Below are 16048 nucleotides of genomic sequence, written 5' to 3'. Positions count from 1 at the left end.
GATCTAGAGAAGAGAAGATGGAAGGGATTAAAGGAGCAATGAGGCGGAGGAAGCGTGGCTGAGAGGCTCTAGTAGTTTGTAGGCGCTTCTCGAGGCAAAGCAGGTGCAACTGAGAAGCCATGGCGCGGAACTGCCCACTGCTTCCTTGTAGGTACCTGTAATACGCAGTGGCACCAACTGCGTACTCGGGACTTTGCATGGCGCGTGCCGACGAGGCCATTCCGCAGGTACCGGCAACCTGCTGGTGGCCATCAGGCCCTCCTTTGGCCATCCATGCCCCGGGCGTCTTTAGAAGCTGAGCTCTGGGTTCTAGCGTCCGCACCGACCCCCCCGACCAGGCCTGCTAGTGCCGCGGCGGCGCCCTGGAGGCATCACCAGCTGGGCGGTTTAGCGGCCTTGTAGCGCTCTTGGGCTGACTGATGATGATGATGATGATGACGATGACGCCGTTTGTGTTCATGGACATGTACGGTATGCACCTGGGAACATACCTATCGAGAAATACGGTACTTGTCTTACTTACAGAGACGGTACACCAAAGCTGGACGAGAAAAGATGAGTTGATTGTATCCTCACGAATGACATCCATGTGCTCATCGCCTGTCAGAAACATTCGAGGAGTCGCCAGCTATGCTAGAGGTATGCCCACTCACACGAAGCGCATCCATGTCCTTCTCGTAATAACGCCTCTTTCAATGCTGCATGGCCTACGGCAATGCCTTCCTAGTACATGTAGTGTAACAGTACAAGAGTCGCCGGCAGTATTGATGGCCCATACCTTATTGGATCTCTATACGCTCTTTCATGTTCGCCAACGGGATCGCCGTGTATATCTGCTAACACTGCGTTAATCGCTGGGGATGCTCCAATCGACCAAGTACGAACTCCCCTCACGCTGGGCAGTACTATCTTGACTCTTTAACGTCACCTGAAGCAAATGGGGAATCGCCCTCTACCAGGTACCTATTCTCCGTAGGTACCTTGCTCTCTATTCACAATCTCACCGCATCGGCATATCTACATGCGCGCACAGATTACAGATACCTCCCCCAGCTATCGCTGCAGATCCTCCTTGCCTCCCTTGCCGTTGAGCTACGGATTTGGCCGACGTGCGTTCTCACATACTCTGTCTGTCGTATCCGTCTCGACTGTACTAGATTTAGAGGGCCTATCCTCCTTTGCTAGTGATGGAAAATCTCTAAGATTCAAATGCGGCTGTAATCTCTTTATTAGACCCATTGCCATGGTGATTCTAAATAGGCCAGCCTACAGCTCATTAATACAACCCAGTTCTGACCGAAAAGCACCCCTTATCCATTGGCATTCCACCTCTTCTACATCTGATCCAGCCCCTATGAGCCTTCAGTCGCAATACATAAATGCATTTTCCCCGTAAACCCCCCTGATTGACAAAGCTTCTCGTCTTCCACCCTTGAGTAATACCTACACGGGCATAAATCTCCATCAATAGCATCGGACCAGTTGCTCAGCAGCCTAAGCCCAAAGGATCAGGTGCAAACACAATGGCCCTGGCTCTTTCTCCACTCTTCCCGTCAAAGGGTCCTATTTTTAGCTCACCGGAACCGAGGCTTCTTTTCTGTTCGGGACCGACCCGAGACTTATGGAGGAATGTAGTTAGTTGTAGTTTGTACGCTTGAGAAGAATGATGAGAACACGAGAGGTTCGGGGGATGATCGCGGAGGCTGATGCATTTCTCAAGCTATAAAGTAATATACTAGCCCTATCTTCACCGGGAGTCGCATTCGATTCTCTGCGCTCCCTCAACGGCACACCTCAGGACCACTTGGAACCCCCCCAACAGATGCCTTCAAGTCAGCCACCCAACTGCTTCTCCTGTATCCAGCCCAAGAAGGGATTCACTTGGGCAAACGTCCTGCATGTTAGTATAGCACTCATGGAGAGCACATCACTCCCAAGAGCAGTCCAGCAACCGACAACAAAGCATGTCCACAGCCGTTAGGGCTCCGACCCGGCAAGTCTGGACCTGGTAGCCTGGACGTGGCGGTGAATCACCCCTCAGGATCTCCAGAGTACATACGGGAGCACAGATGCACGGCTCCGCACGGCCGCATCGTAGTGTCCTGTTCCGGCAAAGGACGAGTGTTCTGGCCTTGAACCCTGACCAAATTGTCTCCCGTCGTTAGATTTGCCGTCGGAGTCGGTTGCCCGAAAGCTTCCGGAGATGTTCTCGAAGTGCGAATAGGCTACTTGCTCCCGGATGATTCCTCCTCCACCGACAAAACACATAGGGTTTAGTCTACTACTAGGTGGAAAGATGGGCTTGTTCTCCCATGCCTTGAGGATAGGTAGGTATGTACCTACGGCTTGAGTAGGGCAAAGATATCAACATGTCGTAAACCGTTCAGGGAGGTCCCGACAACTGGTTGAAATCAAATGGCTCCAGACCCTGCTCTAGGATTGGCACCTGCGCACTGAGAAATTCGTCTGTAATCAACGTCCCAATATCAACGTCCTCCCCCAGATTCGCCAGGAAACCATCGTGATCCACCTCCAGTCCGTTCATCAGGCCCGGCGCATTGAGGGGATCCTCCGGCGGCATCGTCGCCTGCGTCTGCTGCGCCTGCAGGACCACGTCCCGAATCTCCCGCACGCACGGCCAGGTGTTCTGGATCTCGTCCATGGCCTGCATGATGAGCGACAGCGCGCGCTCAATGTCCGGGTCGCTCCACGAGGCCTTTTGGAGGAAGCGCTTCATCATGACGGTGCTTGCGGCGGTGGAGAGCGTGTGCACAAAGTCGAGGGGCAGGGACCGGTAGCGGTAGTAGCGGGAGTAGCTCCGCATGAGGCGGAGGATTGCCTGTAGAGATTCGTAGCAGATCTCCACGTCTTCGCTGTCGGCGATGCCTGGGTTCTCGAACATGTGCGAAGGCGGGCGGTGGAGGATGATCATGATGGTATGGAACATCATGCTGTTGATATTTGGATCAGTCACGATAAAGAACGACTTTAGGTAGGTGGCACAAAGAAGTAGGGGGTGCCACGCAAAGCAACTTGTCCAACTTACTGTAGATGCAAAACGTATGGAGGCACTTGGCCAACCGTCCACTGGTTCCAATGCAACGAACTGGGAAGATTTGTGAGCCACCTCGTCAACAAAACGTGGATCCTCCGCGTCTTGGTCGCAATAATGGTGGGATCCGCGCCTCCCCTCCGATTCTCGAACAAATCCGTGATGATGAGATGAATGATCTTGGCCAGTTCAGCTCGGTATATGAACGAGCCCACGAGGGTAACACCGTTGTCCCACTCATTGGCCGACGATCCTTTGCAAATGTACGTCTCCAAGAGGCCTTGCCAGCCGGGGGGGTATTGCAGCCGGATGGTATTTCGCACGTCCGACTCGCTGGGGTACAAGGCTGGCGGTCTCCCAAAATACAGACTGAGCTGCTTGTCGGCGATGAAGACTGCCCAGTAGACTCGGCGCAGGATTTCCCTGTCGCCGCTCGTCTCCTCGTGGGTAGGGCCCTGCCAGTTGGTGGGATCGAGATGGAGGCCCATTTCGTGCGCGAGACGGAAAGCCATGCCGCAGAACAGCCAGCCCTTGGATGCCCGCCCTACGGCAATTTCGCGGTAGCCCAGCAGAACGAGAGCTTGGAGAACCGTCAGGTCGGGGCTGTCCAGAGTTGAGTAAAGGAGTGTCTGAGCCTGGCCTGCGAAGACATCGGAGAGATTGAGCATATCGTCGCATTGAAGAGCTCCCAGAGCGCAGATGGAGTAGAACAGAACGTCTGAGTAGTATTTCCCCGAGCCAACATCGTAATCTCTCAAAAAGTACTCGCGGTAGACAACCATGTTGTACGGATAGACCTCCTGGAAGAATCGCGACATCATCTTCTGCGAAGTCTCATGGTGAGGCTCATACTGAAACGATGCGCCCATGGGGCTGAGATCGTCAAACTCGCCATATAGCTCGCTTAGTTCCAAACTGGGGTTACCGTTGTTAGCGACGCCGATGCTGTGGCTGTTGCTGTTGCTGTTGCTGTTGCTGTAAGGCTGGCTATCTGTGGAAATGGCCAGAGACTCCATGGCCGTGGAGTTTGCTGCCACAGACGACGACGACTGTTGTGAAAAGTGTATCTGAAGCAAGCTGGTCCCGCCGAAGAACTGCGCAGCATTGCTTCCTCTCAGCCGCCTCAACTGCCCGGACTTGACTCGGGCAGCGGCGAGGCTCGGGTCCGTCTTGAGGTCAGCCGGACCAGCCTCGGCCAACGGCACGCTGGGGGCCGCCGAAGACAGGGAAAGATCAGAGATGATTTGCGTCCGCTCCGCGTCGTCTGCCAGGGCGAGCTTGTGGATCACTGTCTCGAGAGCGGCAATTTGGCCTTCCAGGGCCTGGACATAGCTCTTTGAGACCGGCCTGCTCGGCATCGTTGTCAGTACACAGGTCCAACCCTCAGCGCCTGGTCAAGCCCACGACGAGTTTCCGTCTTACCGCTGCTTCTCCCCGATACCTTGAAGGACACACTCGGTGCCGGCCTTGGCGCATCTGGAGCAGGGACGCTTCCGATCACATTTGATCTATGGGTGCAAATTAAGTAGCGTCAGCCTCGAAATAGCACCAAGCGGCATCCACGGAAGAGAGCCCAAGACAGACCTTGCGACGACGGCATCGCTCACAGCTAAAGGCGTCCAATTCGTCAGCAAAAGTTCAGCCTCGAGTTGACGGGGAGAGGACTCACGATGTCCTGATGGAGTCTCCCAAGAGGGGCTCGTCCATCGTTGTGCTGCGGCTACCAGATTGCTACAATAGCTGCTGATAAGTCATACAAAGAATCTTGAGCGTTGTCAAGTCAATTGATAACGATGTTGCGAAACAAAGCGAAAGATGACGAGTTAAAGATGGGACATGAGATGACGGATGAGTGTGAGGATCCTCAGCTGATGCTGTGTTTTATGTGCTCTTCTGGTGGCACTACTATGTACCGACCTAGCCTCACCTCCACTACTAGTACATGTACCTCATTAGAGACACTTTTGACGCCTCTAGCGACATGGACTTCTTGCCGGTTGCCGACCGACCTTGAAGACCTCCTCCTTTGACGCAGTGAAGGTCGAACGCAGGCGTCTCAGATCTTCAACTTAGAACTTGCATCCTCCAGTGGGCACATCAGACTCACAACAGACCGGATTCGACACTTTGGATATGAAGACTTGATCGACACTAATTGAGGAACCTGACTCGTGTATATAGTTGAAGCTGCCGTCCCTGTTCTCTCGCTATAATACAGCTGACTCCATCAAGATAAAGACATCAATCACCACACCACATCTGAGCATCACCATCACCACCACCACCATCAACCTCACTCTACAATATCCTCATCCCTCGCATCCAGCACCAGCATATGCCCCGGCGCATGCGCCATCACAACCCCCTCCAAACCCGCCCTCATCACCGCCTCCTGCGGCGTCACTCCACACCCCCAAAACACAGGCACCTCCTCCTCCTCATCCTCATCCTCATCCTCATCCTCACCATCACCACCACGGCCCTCCCTCAAAAGCCTCTCCCTCCTCGCCCTCCCAAACCCCATCACACCCCCCTCATCCAACGGCCCGTCCCCCCACTCCGGCCCATCAATATCCCCAATGCCCAGCCTCCGCACCGCATCCCATCCCCAATCCACCGGCTCCCCATGCATCGTCCCAAACCTCCTCGTCACCTCCCTCACCCGCTCGACGTCCCCCTTCCTATACGGCCTCATCGACACGACATACGTCCCGCCCCGAAACACCCCCGCCGCGCACAGCCCCATCGTCGTCCTGTACATCGGCACGTTGCGCCCCTGCACCAGCTGCCGCGGCGCCAGGCCCGCCTCCACCAGCGCCGTCTCGAACGAGTACGAGCACCCGATCAGGAACGCAATGTGGTCGTCCGTCCACTCCGCCGTCACCTCCTCGCAGTGGCTCTTTTCCAGCTTCGAGTCCTTGTAGACCATGTATCGCGGCGCATCTCGCCTGACATCGCTGCCTCGTCCGAGAATCTCGTCGCCGCCGAGCTTCTTCAGGTGAGATATGAAGGCATCGCTACAGCCCTTGGCTGCAGACTCGGCAATCAGAGGGCATGGCACGGGGTTCCGCGCACAGAGAGTGCGGAAATCGCTTGCGTAGCGTGAAGGCAGGATGATGAGGTTGGCTTGGAGATGGCCGGGTGCCAGGCCTGAAGTTGACGTCGTGTGTGTCCCGTTTCGCGAGGCGAGTCGGGCCTGTTGCCCAGTGACGATCGATCTCTTGATCATTGTGCTATTTCGTCTAATGAGAGTATTCAGGGCTTTGCAACTCCAGTGGTGAAGGGCTTACAGCTGGTATATATATATACTTGCCTGCTTCCCACGTTTACATACCTAAGGTAGATACCTTTAGCATACCATGGTGTTTAAGCGACAATAGCTGAAACCTGCAGCAACTCAGGTAGGGACAACATCCGTCAGCCATCACCAGACATTAAGCTCGCGATAGGAAGGCATATTCCATTCATTAAGGCATTGTTCAAGGCAGCCAAGGCAGCCTCTACGCCCCCAGCTGTGAATAATGATCGGGGCGGAGTTGCGCCTCCGCAAGCCATGGTTGGTGTTTTGGCATTTCACCCCAGACGCCGGTCCGCCGATTAAGAACAAACAAGGCCAAGATCGAGCAACACGTCACGAGGCATGTGCCTGAAAGCGGGAGAAGGCTGCCCCCCCGGGGACGCACTCCGATCAAGCTGAACAAATGCATGTGTCATTGCAGCTGCTCAAACGTAGAGGTCATACTTGATTAGGTATTCTGCTAGCTAGCGTATAATTCACAGACCCCTCTCGGCCGCGCCACATGTCTCCTCTTCCATTATCCCCATAGACCCTCACGATATGTTGCTATTTGCCATGCCCAAAGTGCCGTATAGCTTAGTAGTCATTAGAGGCACTCTTCTGCGCACAATTCAAATTTCAAGTCAGCGCACTGTCCTCGCCATCAGGCGCTTGCCCTGGGAGACCGTTCCAGGGTTTTCCTGACATATAGACGAACAGCCTTCCTAGCAGCTCGTGCCCACCTCTTGACGCGCCATTCCACCTTCTCCTGTTCAGCAGCAGGTCGTTCCGGATTGCTATTGATCCCTGCGTTGTACCATTCGTTTATACTTTGGTTGGCTATTATCCCAGGCGTAGGCACTGTAGTTGTAACAGGCAGCATCGCCCCCTCATACTTCTGCGTGTTGGCAAATCGTAGCCGAAGCATCGAAAGCTTGCCCCGAAGCCCGTGCGATTCGCTTGGCCGATGACCAGCGCAGCTGTCTCCTGTCTCGACCAATAGCGCACCACAATTCACTGGCGGGATAGCGCTTGGGTGTACCTCTGCCTTGGCTGGCGAAGGCGGATAGGGGATATTGAACTGATCGGATGGCTGTGGTGAAGGCTCAAATCGGATAGGCTTGACCTCTACCGTCACCGAGTCGCAACTGCTCGAATCAAAGCTCGATCCTCGCCCCTTGGTGCCCTTGTCAATTTCGCCCTTGTCATCGAAAGCATCCCTTTTGATACATGGCGAGAGCTCTGCCAGCGAGTTGCATTGTTTCAGCCGGTTGCTCCATGGCGAAAGCCAGCTCTGGTCCGACTGAACTTGGCCAGCCTGGCTCGGTGTTGCTTTGAGCCGCAGCTTTGATCGCGATGCTGAGCCGTAGAATTCTTGAGTGCTGGTAAACGTTGGCCTTTGCGAAGAAGTCGAACACGCCGCGGCACCGGATTTGCCGAGTAGGGATGATGGTGTTGCATGGGCTCTCACTCTGAATCTCGGCTGCGTGCTCTGAAAGCCTTGCGGTGTCGTGGGCGGTGCAGCCTTTTGCCTCGCTTCCAACCGCCGCTTCATTTCTGCAAGGCCGTCTCTGCTCAACATCAAAGGGTCATTTGCCATATAATCGGACGGTGTTGGTATACCTGCGGTACCGTACCCTGATAGCTTTTCGGCTTCTCTTGGCAGCGGAGGCAATGCTTTCATCAACTGAGGTATGCTCTCCTTGACTCTCAGCTGTCGTGCGGGGGAAATTGGTGCCGGTGAGAGAATCTGTAGGCTGTTTCGCCGCTCAGGGGTACGCTTTATGTAGCTGTCTGGGACGATGCCAGTGATGCTGATTCGTGAAGCCGCGCCATTCCTGCGATGGCGTTTCTGATATACGCCGCCTTCCTCCCCGACCCTCCGGGGCGGTGATGGTGACGGCCACCTCTTCGACCAGTTCAGAGCACCAGGATGTGGCTCGCCTTGTGAATACACAAAGGTATCATGGCGCTCTCCGCTCACGCATTGGACCTCGCCGTCCTTAGGACCTGGTACTCTCTCTGAGTGGTCAAAGGATGTCACAATTGAAGCGAGTTCAGAGAGTGCTGGATCTAGCGAATATCTCGCCTTGGAAAAGCCGACTTGAGATGGCTGTCGACTCTGTAATTCGCTAACCACATCAAATTTGGTCTCTGCCACTTTCGGAGGGGTCTCCAACGGGGAGTTTGATCGCAACGAAGATGAATCGCTCATCAGTGAAAGCATATCGACTGCATCTGCCTCTGTATCCGGCGATGCATCATTGACCAACCTCCTGGGTTGACTGTCTTCTTCGTCACATATGGTAATCATAGGGACGCCGCATGGATTCGAATGAACAGGCGAGTCGGATCCTATAGCATGCAGATCGTCTCCAGGAGTAAGCTGTTTTGCTTCCGTGTCTTGAGTGTTGCAATCTACGGCGTCCGGCGAGTGACACGGCTCTGCTGAAGGCTCTCCAGCAGCCTGGGCATCGGATTTTGTCGAGTCTGAATAGTTGCTGCCTAGGTCAAAATTTCCTTCGATGTCGTCCATTAGCAGCAGAGATTGGCGGATGTTCTCAGCTCTCTTGGGTATGGGGTGCAAAGGTAAGTCCATCTCCCCATCCCAAGGCGGCTCGTCCTCAAACTGTTCACTGTAATCGTAGAACAAAGGGCCGGGGGATTGCACAGGAGAGGCGCAGTTCACATTCGAGGTTATCGGTCTATCATACATCTCGACGATGGATGTTAGACTTGGCGAACGAGTGCTCTGGTCCGCAGAACCCCGGCGGTGCCGACTCGATTGCCTGGGGATTCCCCATGACATAGAAGAGCCAGCCGCTCTGGCATCGCAGGGAGCTGGTGAGTGATAATAGGGCGAAGTCAGTGATCTTGATGGCAGAGACATTGTTGATCTGTTGACATCGGGCCGGAAGGCCGTGGGAAGGGGTCGTCGAGAGCCATGGGAAAAAGTAGGCTTGTATGACCCATGAACAGTTCTCTGCGAGGAAGTCAGTGACGAAAAGGTCCGAGCAAAGCCTCTCAGAGATGATGACCCACTTGGGAAAACCGATCAAGCTCAACCATTCTACTGTAGTCTACATCCCCATTGTCCCTGAGAGCTGGAGAGGCCGGACGGACCCCCGGACGCTTCAGTCGAGTCGGATAAGGAAAGGGAGATCTTGGACGTTGGTAGCCACTTCCACTTGACTGGCTCTGCAGTGTACCTGTAGACTTCTGAGATGGGATCCTCTTTGAACTGGGTGTCGTTGTCATGGAGTACGATCTGGGGTCATCCTCGAGACTAGCTGGTGAGACGGACGACATGAGCGTTTGTTGGCTTCCAGAGCCATAGAGAGAAATGATTTCAGACGCGGTATCGCGATACGACCGCATTCTCCTGCGGTCATTCGGGTGTCTGTAGTAATTCTCATCATATCCTGACGGGCGTGGCGGGAAGGGCAGGCTTGCCTCCCTCGGATGCGACCTGGACCTTGTCGGACGCCCAAAGGTTGAGGAAGGGTTCGGCCTGATGGAAAAGATGCCGATGTCTCCAGTCTCGGTTGTGGTCTTCAACATGCTCTCCAGGGGCCCAGGGGAGCGCAGAAGAGCGGCATGCTCGTTAACGCTGCGTAAGGGGTGTCGTTGGCCAGAGGGCCGGGGATTAGTGTAGTTGCTCATTCTGGACTGATATCGATACTGGCTGCGCAGCGAGCTATGACTGGCAGACCTCTGTCGCAACCGGGCAGCGTCCATGGAAACGCATCAATCTCTGGGCAGACCGAGGAAGAAATACAGAGTAAAATAACATGCGAGGGCTCAGCTCAGGGACCGGATCAAGTCAAGAAAGGGGGAAACCAAAGACGACGAATCGACACGCGCGAATCAAAAAGCTCCAGAACTCGAGGGCGATATACCAACTCCAAGAAATCGCGGGCAGCCGGCAGTTTTGATACAGGCATCTCCAAGAGAAGATGAAAAGGCAAGGCAAGGCAAGGCAAGGCAGCGAAAGACGGAGGTTTGGGGGCTTTTGATAACCTGAGGCAAGGGCGTCGGGTGTGTTTAGCTTTCGGGCTCTTTAGCGAGGATGGCAAGTTGCAGTGAGGAAGGTTCGACCGCGGAGGGGAGCCAGTGCTTTTCAACCCTAGAGGAGGAAGCCACGATGCGTCGCTGTCGCCGTCAGCCAATGAAGCCGGGAGTGGAAGTGCCTGGCGGTGCATCAGTCCCATCAAGGTACCTCCGGAGGACTTTGAGTTCAGCCATGATCTCAAGTGGTACCTAGTAGTTGCGGCGTCTACAAGTAGGTATCGAATTGGCCGAGGAGGGCTTGTGTGAAGTTGTATGAAGCCGTGTCGAGGGGAGCATTTCCAAGAGGAGAAGATCTCCAGATGATAGGTACCTAGGTATACGAGAAGTAGCCGTTACTTGTGCTTGGTGTCGAGATGGGAAGATTGACGAATGCATGGCCCGAGAGTCGACAATTACACCTGATCAACAGCATCCTGATGTGCAGGGCGAGTGCAGGTGATTCAGCGTCCGTCCAGTCCAAGAGGCGGGAAGCAAGGCCACGAATTCACTGCCCTCATTGTCACGGTATCTTGTTCTTCTTCGCACGCGAGTCTGACCCCCATTAGCATCTGCAATTTCCACATGCATTGCCTTCGAACCTGCACCTAGACCTCATGTTACCGTTGCGCCGGGAGAATACCTCCAAATCTAGCACTACTAGATACTTTCTCCCGAGCTTTCAAATCAGTTGGTCGTTCTGACATGCAAGGTGGTATTTGCGACATCTGTATCTCCCCAGTATCTCAGTAGTAGCCGTCGCCACATGGCAGTTGAGGCTGGCACGATGCCCTCCATAAGGTAGCCTCATGAGAAAGAGGTGCTAGTCCTCCGTACCCGAGGATTACCTTACCTACCTAGGACTCGGACAGACGACAGGCGATAAATACCTAGGTAGATATCAGATGCTTCCGATACTGTACAGGTCACATGTCGCCGTTTGGTCCGCGTAAACTCTAAGCAATGGGTGTGTGTACGCTGTCGGGGCTGCATTTAACCGAACGGCCGCAGAACAAACACCCGTGGCCCAATCTCGAGCAGCTGAACTGTGCCGCCTCAACTCACGATACCGCATCCAGCAGTGCTACCTACTCAGAAGTGCTGCGAGTCTGCCACACAACCGCGGAATCCAGGAACCCGGCATTTACCCAGAGGCGATACTAAGCTAACGTACCGTACCTACGAGCTTAAAGATGGAGGGAGGGACGCATCTCGGCCAATTGGCGAGCCAGGCCCGGCATCAACATGAGACGCAGTAGCTGAACTCTGTTCGACTTGCCAAGCGACGGGGATGTGCATCGTTTCTGGTCAATGTTTCTTTGTTGCTTTTGTTTGATTTCCATTGCTTTCGGTTGGCTTCCCTTGCCAGCGCTTCCCATCCATACCTAATACGAGTACCCAAGGTATGTACCTACGCAGAGACAACACCCAGACAGGCCCCGGCTCCGCCTTACACAGGGCGCTTGCAGTCTAATGACAACGTGCCCTGTATGACAGACAGGTGATGCCCGGCCTCGTTTATGCGGGCACGTTGGCGAGATGATTTTCCCATCGTGGACGGCTCACGTGTCGTTGTGGCCAGGGCTCCCCCGATTGTCTGCTTGCTGGGACGTGGTATTGCCCCGTACGAGCAGCTGCACCTATTTAGGCCTCGCTTTGCTAATGAAGCGTCGGCACTGGCCCGAGACAGTTGTTCTAGAATAGAATCGGAGATTAACGTGGAAACAAAATGAAGCCTGCCTCTGGTCTGTCCTGCTGCTGTGCACGAGCGTGTAAGTGACGGGTAGCAGCATCGCCAACGTCCATGTCTTTCCGGCATCAGTGATCAAAGATACCATACCTTGGACGCTCCTCAGCGAAAGCATCTGCAAGAGTCTTCCCCCCCACCCCTTGCGCAATAAGATAGACTTTTCTCTCGGCAACCACAAGCCCGCAACATCGCGCAACCACCGTCTTTTCTTCCTCTTCTTCTGCTTCTTCTTCCCACCCACGGATCCACGCAGACAGCTCTGCCGGGCCTGAACCCTAGCGCCCCCAAAAGCCCCTGATGAGGGGCCACAGAGGCCATCTCCGGATCGTTGACTGGCTGCATCCCCGCAAGTCTGGCTCTAGTCAGGGGCACGGGTGGGCAACGGAGGGGACTCGAGTGGATGAAGTGGATGAGCGGCATGCGGCAATCCTCGACCTGTCTCTTGCATGTGGTTCCGTCAAGGCGACGTTGTCTCGGTTATTACTGCATGGACGGATGGGAATCGATGGGGAACACCGGCAGACGAGGGAAAAAAAAGTCGTGCATGAGCGCCCATGCAAGGTGTGAGAGTGTACCTGCAGCTCCAATCTTTTTTTTTCTTCTCTGATTTATTTTTAAACTCCCCTTCTCTCGCCCTGCTTCAATACTTCGTTCTACCCTTTTCCCGCTCTCCCGAGAAGACACACACAAGAACAAACTCTGTTCTTTCATCTCGTCAACCGTTGGCTTTTTAAGGTTCTCATTTTAAAACCTTCTGGTCACACCTTTTTCTTCCGGGAGATGAGTTGCTGCTGAGAGAAGCTCTCGTGGGATCAAATGACCGAGCGACTGTCTTCTACAACATAAGTACTAGGCAGTGTCATCGGTCTTCTTTACAGATACCGGCTTCTTCAATGACCTGATTTTCTTTTTTTTTTTCCCTTTCACCACCACCTTCGTTTATCCAAACACACTCTTTTGACACACGCTCTCTTCTGAAAACATACATTCGTTCTTTAAACACTCGTCCTTGAAACAAGCAAGGCCTCTTCTTTTTCTACGTCGTCCTTTTGACAACACAGACTCTTTTTACTACTACTGCTACTACTACATACCTCATCTACCTTCTTACCACGACCACGACCACGACCATCACCATGGCTCTCCGCAACCCAGACTTCCACCTCCAGATGCCCGCCATGAGCCAGACGGACCTCCAGTTCCAGCCACGCAGCCCCATGCGGAGCCCCCGGTTCCGCGAGGACTTTGACGCCCCCTTCTCCGCGTCCTTCCTCGACCCTCCGCCGCCGCCAAAGACGTCCTACTTCGTCGAGACAAAGGACAAGATCGAGGCGCCGCCCCAGCGCAGCTACGACGACTCCTGGGTCCAGGTGCCCAAGCGCCGCGAGAGCGTCAACGAAAAGGTCCTCCAGTGGGCCAAGAGATCCCTGACCATCAAGCGACAGCGCCCGGCGCGCTTGGGCGAAGGGTTTGCTGTTGAGCGAGCGTCGTCGAGGGCATCCAAGAGGATCAGCGGCATGCCGGTCGAGGCCATGTTTGGAAAGCGCAGCAACACGCACACTCAGCCTCCGACTATCATCACCGTATCCGAAATCCCCAAGCTCGTGTAAGAGAAGACCGCGTGAGCCGAGGAGAAATCACCATCGGCAACCAAGGAACATGAACTACGGCGGAATAACAAAAGAACAATTCTACACGCCTTTGGAGAAAGAATAACCTACCGAAGAAGGAAGAAAGAAAAAAAAAAAAAAAAAAAAAAAAAGAGACTGACTCAGTGGGAATCTCTTCGCTGACCTATACCATCACCAGTAGTCCAGGGCACTGTCACCTGGGTTTCGGCTGGCTAAGATGGGAATCTGTATGATAACGATTTATGACAATATTTTTTTCTTCTTTCTATTCCCAACCTTTCAAACAAGGCATCAAAATACACCGCCGCCAATGATGAACAACCGTTGCTCCTCTCTCTTGATCCATTGCATAATCTTATTCGCACCCTGCGCCATTGCTGCCCGTGACAAGTTAGGTCCGCCAATGCAATATAATTCAAACGTCGGAGTAAGCCAAGCGAGCGACGTCGCGTCGTCGCTCACACACTGCAAAACCTTGAGGTGCGCATTCTTTGCGTGGGTGGCAGCGTGCAGCTCGTGATACGCCGTCATGAGCCGTCGCCTCTTGACCAATTGCCCAAAGGCGGGCTCCAGCGCCGACATGCAAAACTGCACATTCGCTCGCGACTTGAACAAGAAGTGGCATATCGGGCTGCCCGGGGCGATCTGCGCCATGCTGGGGCGCCCGGCCCGTGCAGCGTCTCGGATAATGGCCAGGCTGCCGTTCTTCGCCAGCTGCTGCGCGACGTCGTCTCGCATCTGTTTGAGACTGAAAAAGGCCTCCCGGTCCGCGCTGATGAGGATCATGGCAATTTCCTCGTCGACCGGCTGCCCCACGGCCGCGGCCGGTGCCGTCGCCTGCTCGCCCGACACTCCTTCGAAGAAGCTGACGTACATGTACAAATAGCCCTTGTTGTTGAAGGCGGGGAGGCACAGTGGTATCCAGTTTTCGCCGCCCCCGGCCTTGATGCCTTCCGACTCGAAGAGCATGTTGAAGATGAGCTGGAGATCGCTGGGATGGAGGGAATGCCGCCGTGGCCGGATGACACTGACGAGCTTGCCACCCGCCACGATGAGTCCGTAGAGCAGCTTGTCGGTCCTTGACTTTAGAAAAGTATTATTGATCGAGTGGCGCTGCGTCTTGCGCAGCTTCAAGCATTCCAACGAGCTCAGCAATGCCGAGGGCGATCCTTTTGTGAAGCTGTCCGCTAACGATGACAGCAAAGCCTCGGTTCCTTGCAGTGGCTTGCGCAGGTCGGTGGACGGCCGGTTCGCGAAGATATTGGTGAGGGAAGGCAGAGTGAGCGTCGACAGAATCTGCATGTACAAGGCCTCCAGCTGCACCCGTAGCTGCGAGTCGCTCTCTCCAAGCTTGCTGATGGCCACAAAGTAGAGTGGCCCTTGAGTTAATACCACAAAGCGGGTATCGCCAGCCGTGAAGCCCTGAAGGGGGTTCTTGGATCCTTCATAGAAGGAGATTATGGTTTGCACGACTCCGATCGACGAGTTTATGAGATTGAGGTCTCCATGTCGGCTCCAGATGGGCTTGCCTGCCGAAGACAAGATCATGTACTGTTTGAGCTTCGAGCGCCATAACGCCAGCCGTTCGTCGTCCTTGAAGAACTCGTTCGTTTCGTCAGGAAGCGGCGCAAACTCATTTTCGAACTCAGCCAGCCGGTCGTGCGCGCCTCGCTGGTGTCTCTCAAACGGCTGGACGTTTGACTGCAACTTGAGCGAGTTCCAAGCCGCGCTCTTCCTGCTGAGTGACGAGGTCAACAGGCTGGCAATGTCTCCAGCCGGACGCATCGTCGGCGCAAAGCTCATGATGCTGGCGCCATCGTCTGCCTCCAGGCCAGAGTTGCTCGGCCGGCGGCTGGGCGACGTGTAGCCGCTGCCGGGAGTCGACACGGGCCGAGTGTTCGGCGTGGAAAAGGTTCCTCGTGTGCCATCGGGGAAGGACAAGGTCTGGATGTCCAGCGGCGTGATGGCAGTGGTCGCCTGGCCCTGCAGGGCTTGCGCATTCGCGTTCGCGTCGGAGGAGCTCCTCGCGGGTCGAGGAGGCAGCGGAGGGGGTTGCTCCTCGGGGGAGGAATCGCTCTCCTGTCCCATCGTGAGTCGCAGCGCTGGAGCATCTCAGGACGGGCTCGAGCAAGCAATCATCCGACGGCTGGAGTGGTGCGCGGTCCTGATGACCATCATGCCATTGCGTCTGCGGGCGGTGAGCGGCGATGGTGTTTGCAGGCGCAGAGCATCGATGACGGAGAGGAGAGACAAAAGAGGCGAAGCTGCGAGAGCTGCTTGCTTTAAGGCCT

General features: G+C 54.8%; 5 protein-coding genes across 5 annotated transcripts; 1 reads left to right on the top strand and 4 right to left on the bottom strand.

The window, feature by feature from the left end:
• Positions 1–371: 371 nt before the first annotated feature.
• TRIREDRAFT_105707 (uncharacterized protein) lies at positions 372–1245 on the bottom strand (the record flags this gene model as incomplete). The annotated part of the gene is made up of 4 exons (XM_006963705.1): positions 372–491; positions 524–600; positions 654–723; positions 1126–1245. The coding sequence occupies 4 exons, from the start codon at positions 1243–1245 to the stop codon at positions 372–374; spliced, it is 387 nt and encodes a 128-aa protein (XP_006963767.1).
• Positions 1246–2383: 1138 nt separating this feature from the next.
• Positions 2384–4742, bottom strand: TRIREDRAFT_58918 (N-terminal binuclear Zn cluster-containing/DNA binding domain-containing protein; the record flags this gene model as incomplete). The annotated part of the gene is made up of 5 exons (XM_006963704.1): positions 2384–2951; positions 3047–3876; positions 4195–4402; positions 4475–4560; positions 4722–4742. Coding segments are annotated over 5 exons (1713 nt in total), but the record flags the coding sequence as incomplete, so codon positions are not given.
• A 603-nt stretch (positions 4743–5345) lies between these two features.
• Positions 5346–6281, bottom strand: TRIREDRAFT_58381 (uncharacterized protein; the record flags this gene model as incomplete). Its single annotated transcript, XM_006963703.1, has 2 exons — positions 5346–5483; positions 5580–6281. 2 exons carry the CDS (start codon positions 6279–6281, stop codon positions 5346–5348), a joined length of 840 nt encoding a protein of 279 aa, XP_006963765.1.
• A 5824-nt stretch (positions 6282–12105) lies between these two features.
• On the top strand, positions 12106–13805 carry TRIREDRAFT_121082 (uncharacterized protein; the record flags this gene model as incomplete). Its single annotated transcript, XM_006963907.1, has 2 exons — positions 12106–12148; positions 13150–13805. The coding sequence occupies 2 exons, from the start codon at positions 12106–12108 to the stop codon at positions 13734–13736; spliced, it is 630 nt and encodes a 209-aa protein (XP_006963969.1). The 3' UTR covers positions 13737–13805.
• Positions 13806–14048: 243 nt separating this feature from the next.
• TRIREDRAFT_58636 (uncharacterized protein) lies at positions 14049–15845 on the bottom strand (the record flags this gene model as incomplete). The annotated part of the gene is made up of 1 exon (XM_006963702.1): positions 14049–15845. One exon carries the CDS (start codon positions 15843–15845, stop codon positions 14049–14051), a length of 1797 nt encoding a protein of 598 aa, XP_006963764.1.
• Positions 15846–16048: the final 203 nt, after the last annotated feature.

Source organism: Trichoderma reesei (genome assembly GCF_000167675.1).
Source record: "Trichoderma reesei QM6a unplaced genomic scaffold TRIREscaffold_5, whole genome shotgun sequence".
Classification (NCBI taxonomy): Eukaryota; Fungi; Ascomycota; class Sordariomycetes; order Hypocreales; family Hypocreaceae; genus Trichoderma; species Trichoderma reesei.
The sequence above is the reverse complement of the archived record's forward strand: the minus strand, read 5'-3'. Positions and strand labels throughout refer to the sequence as shown.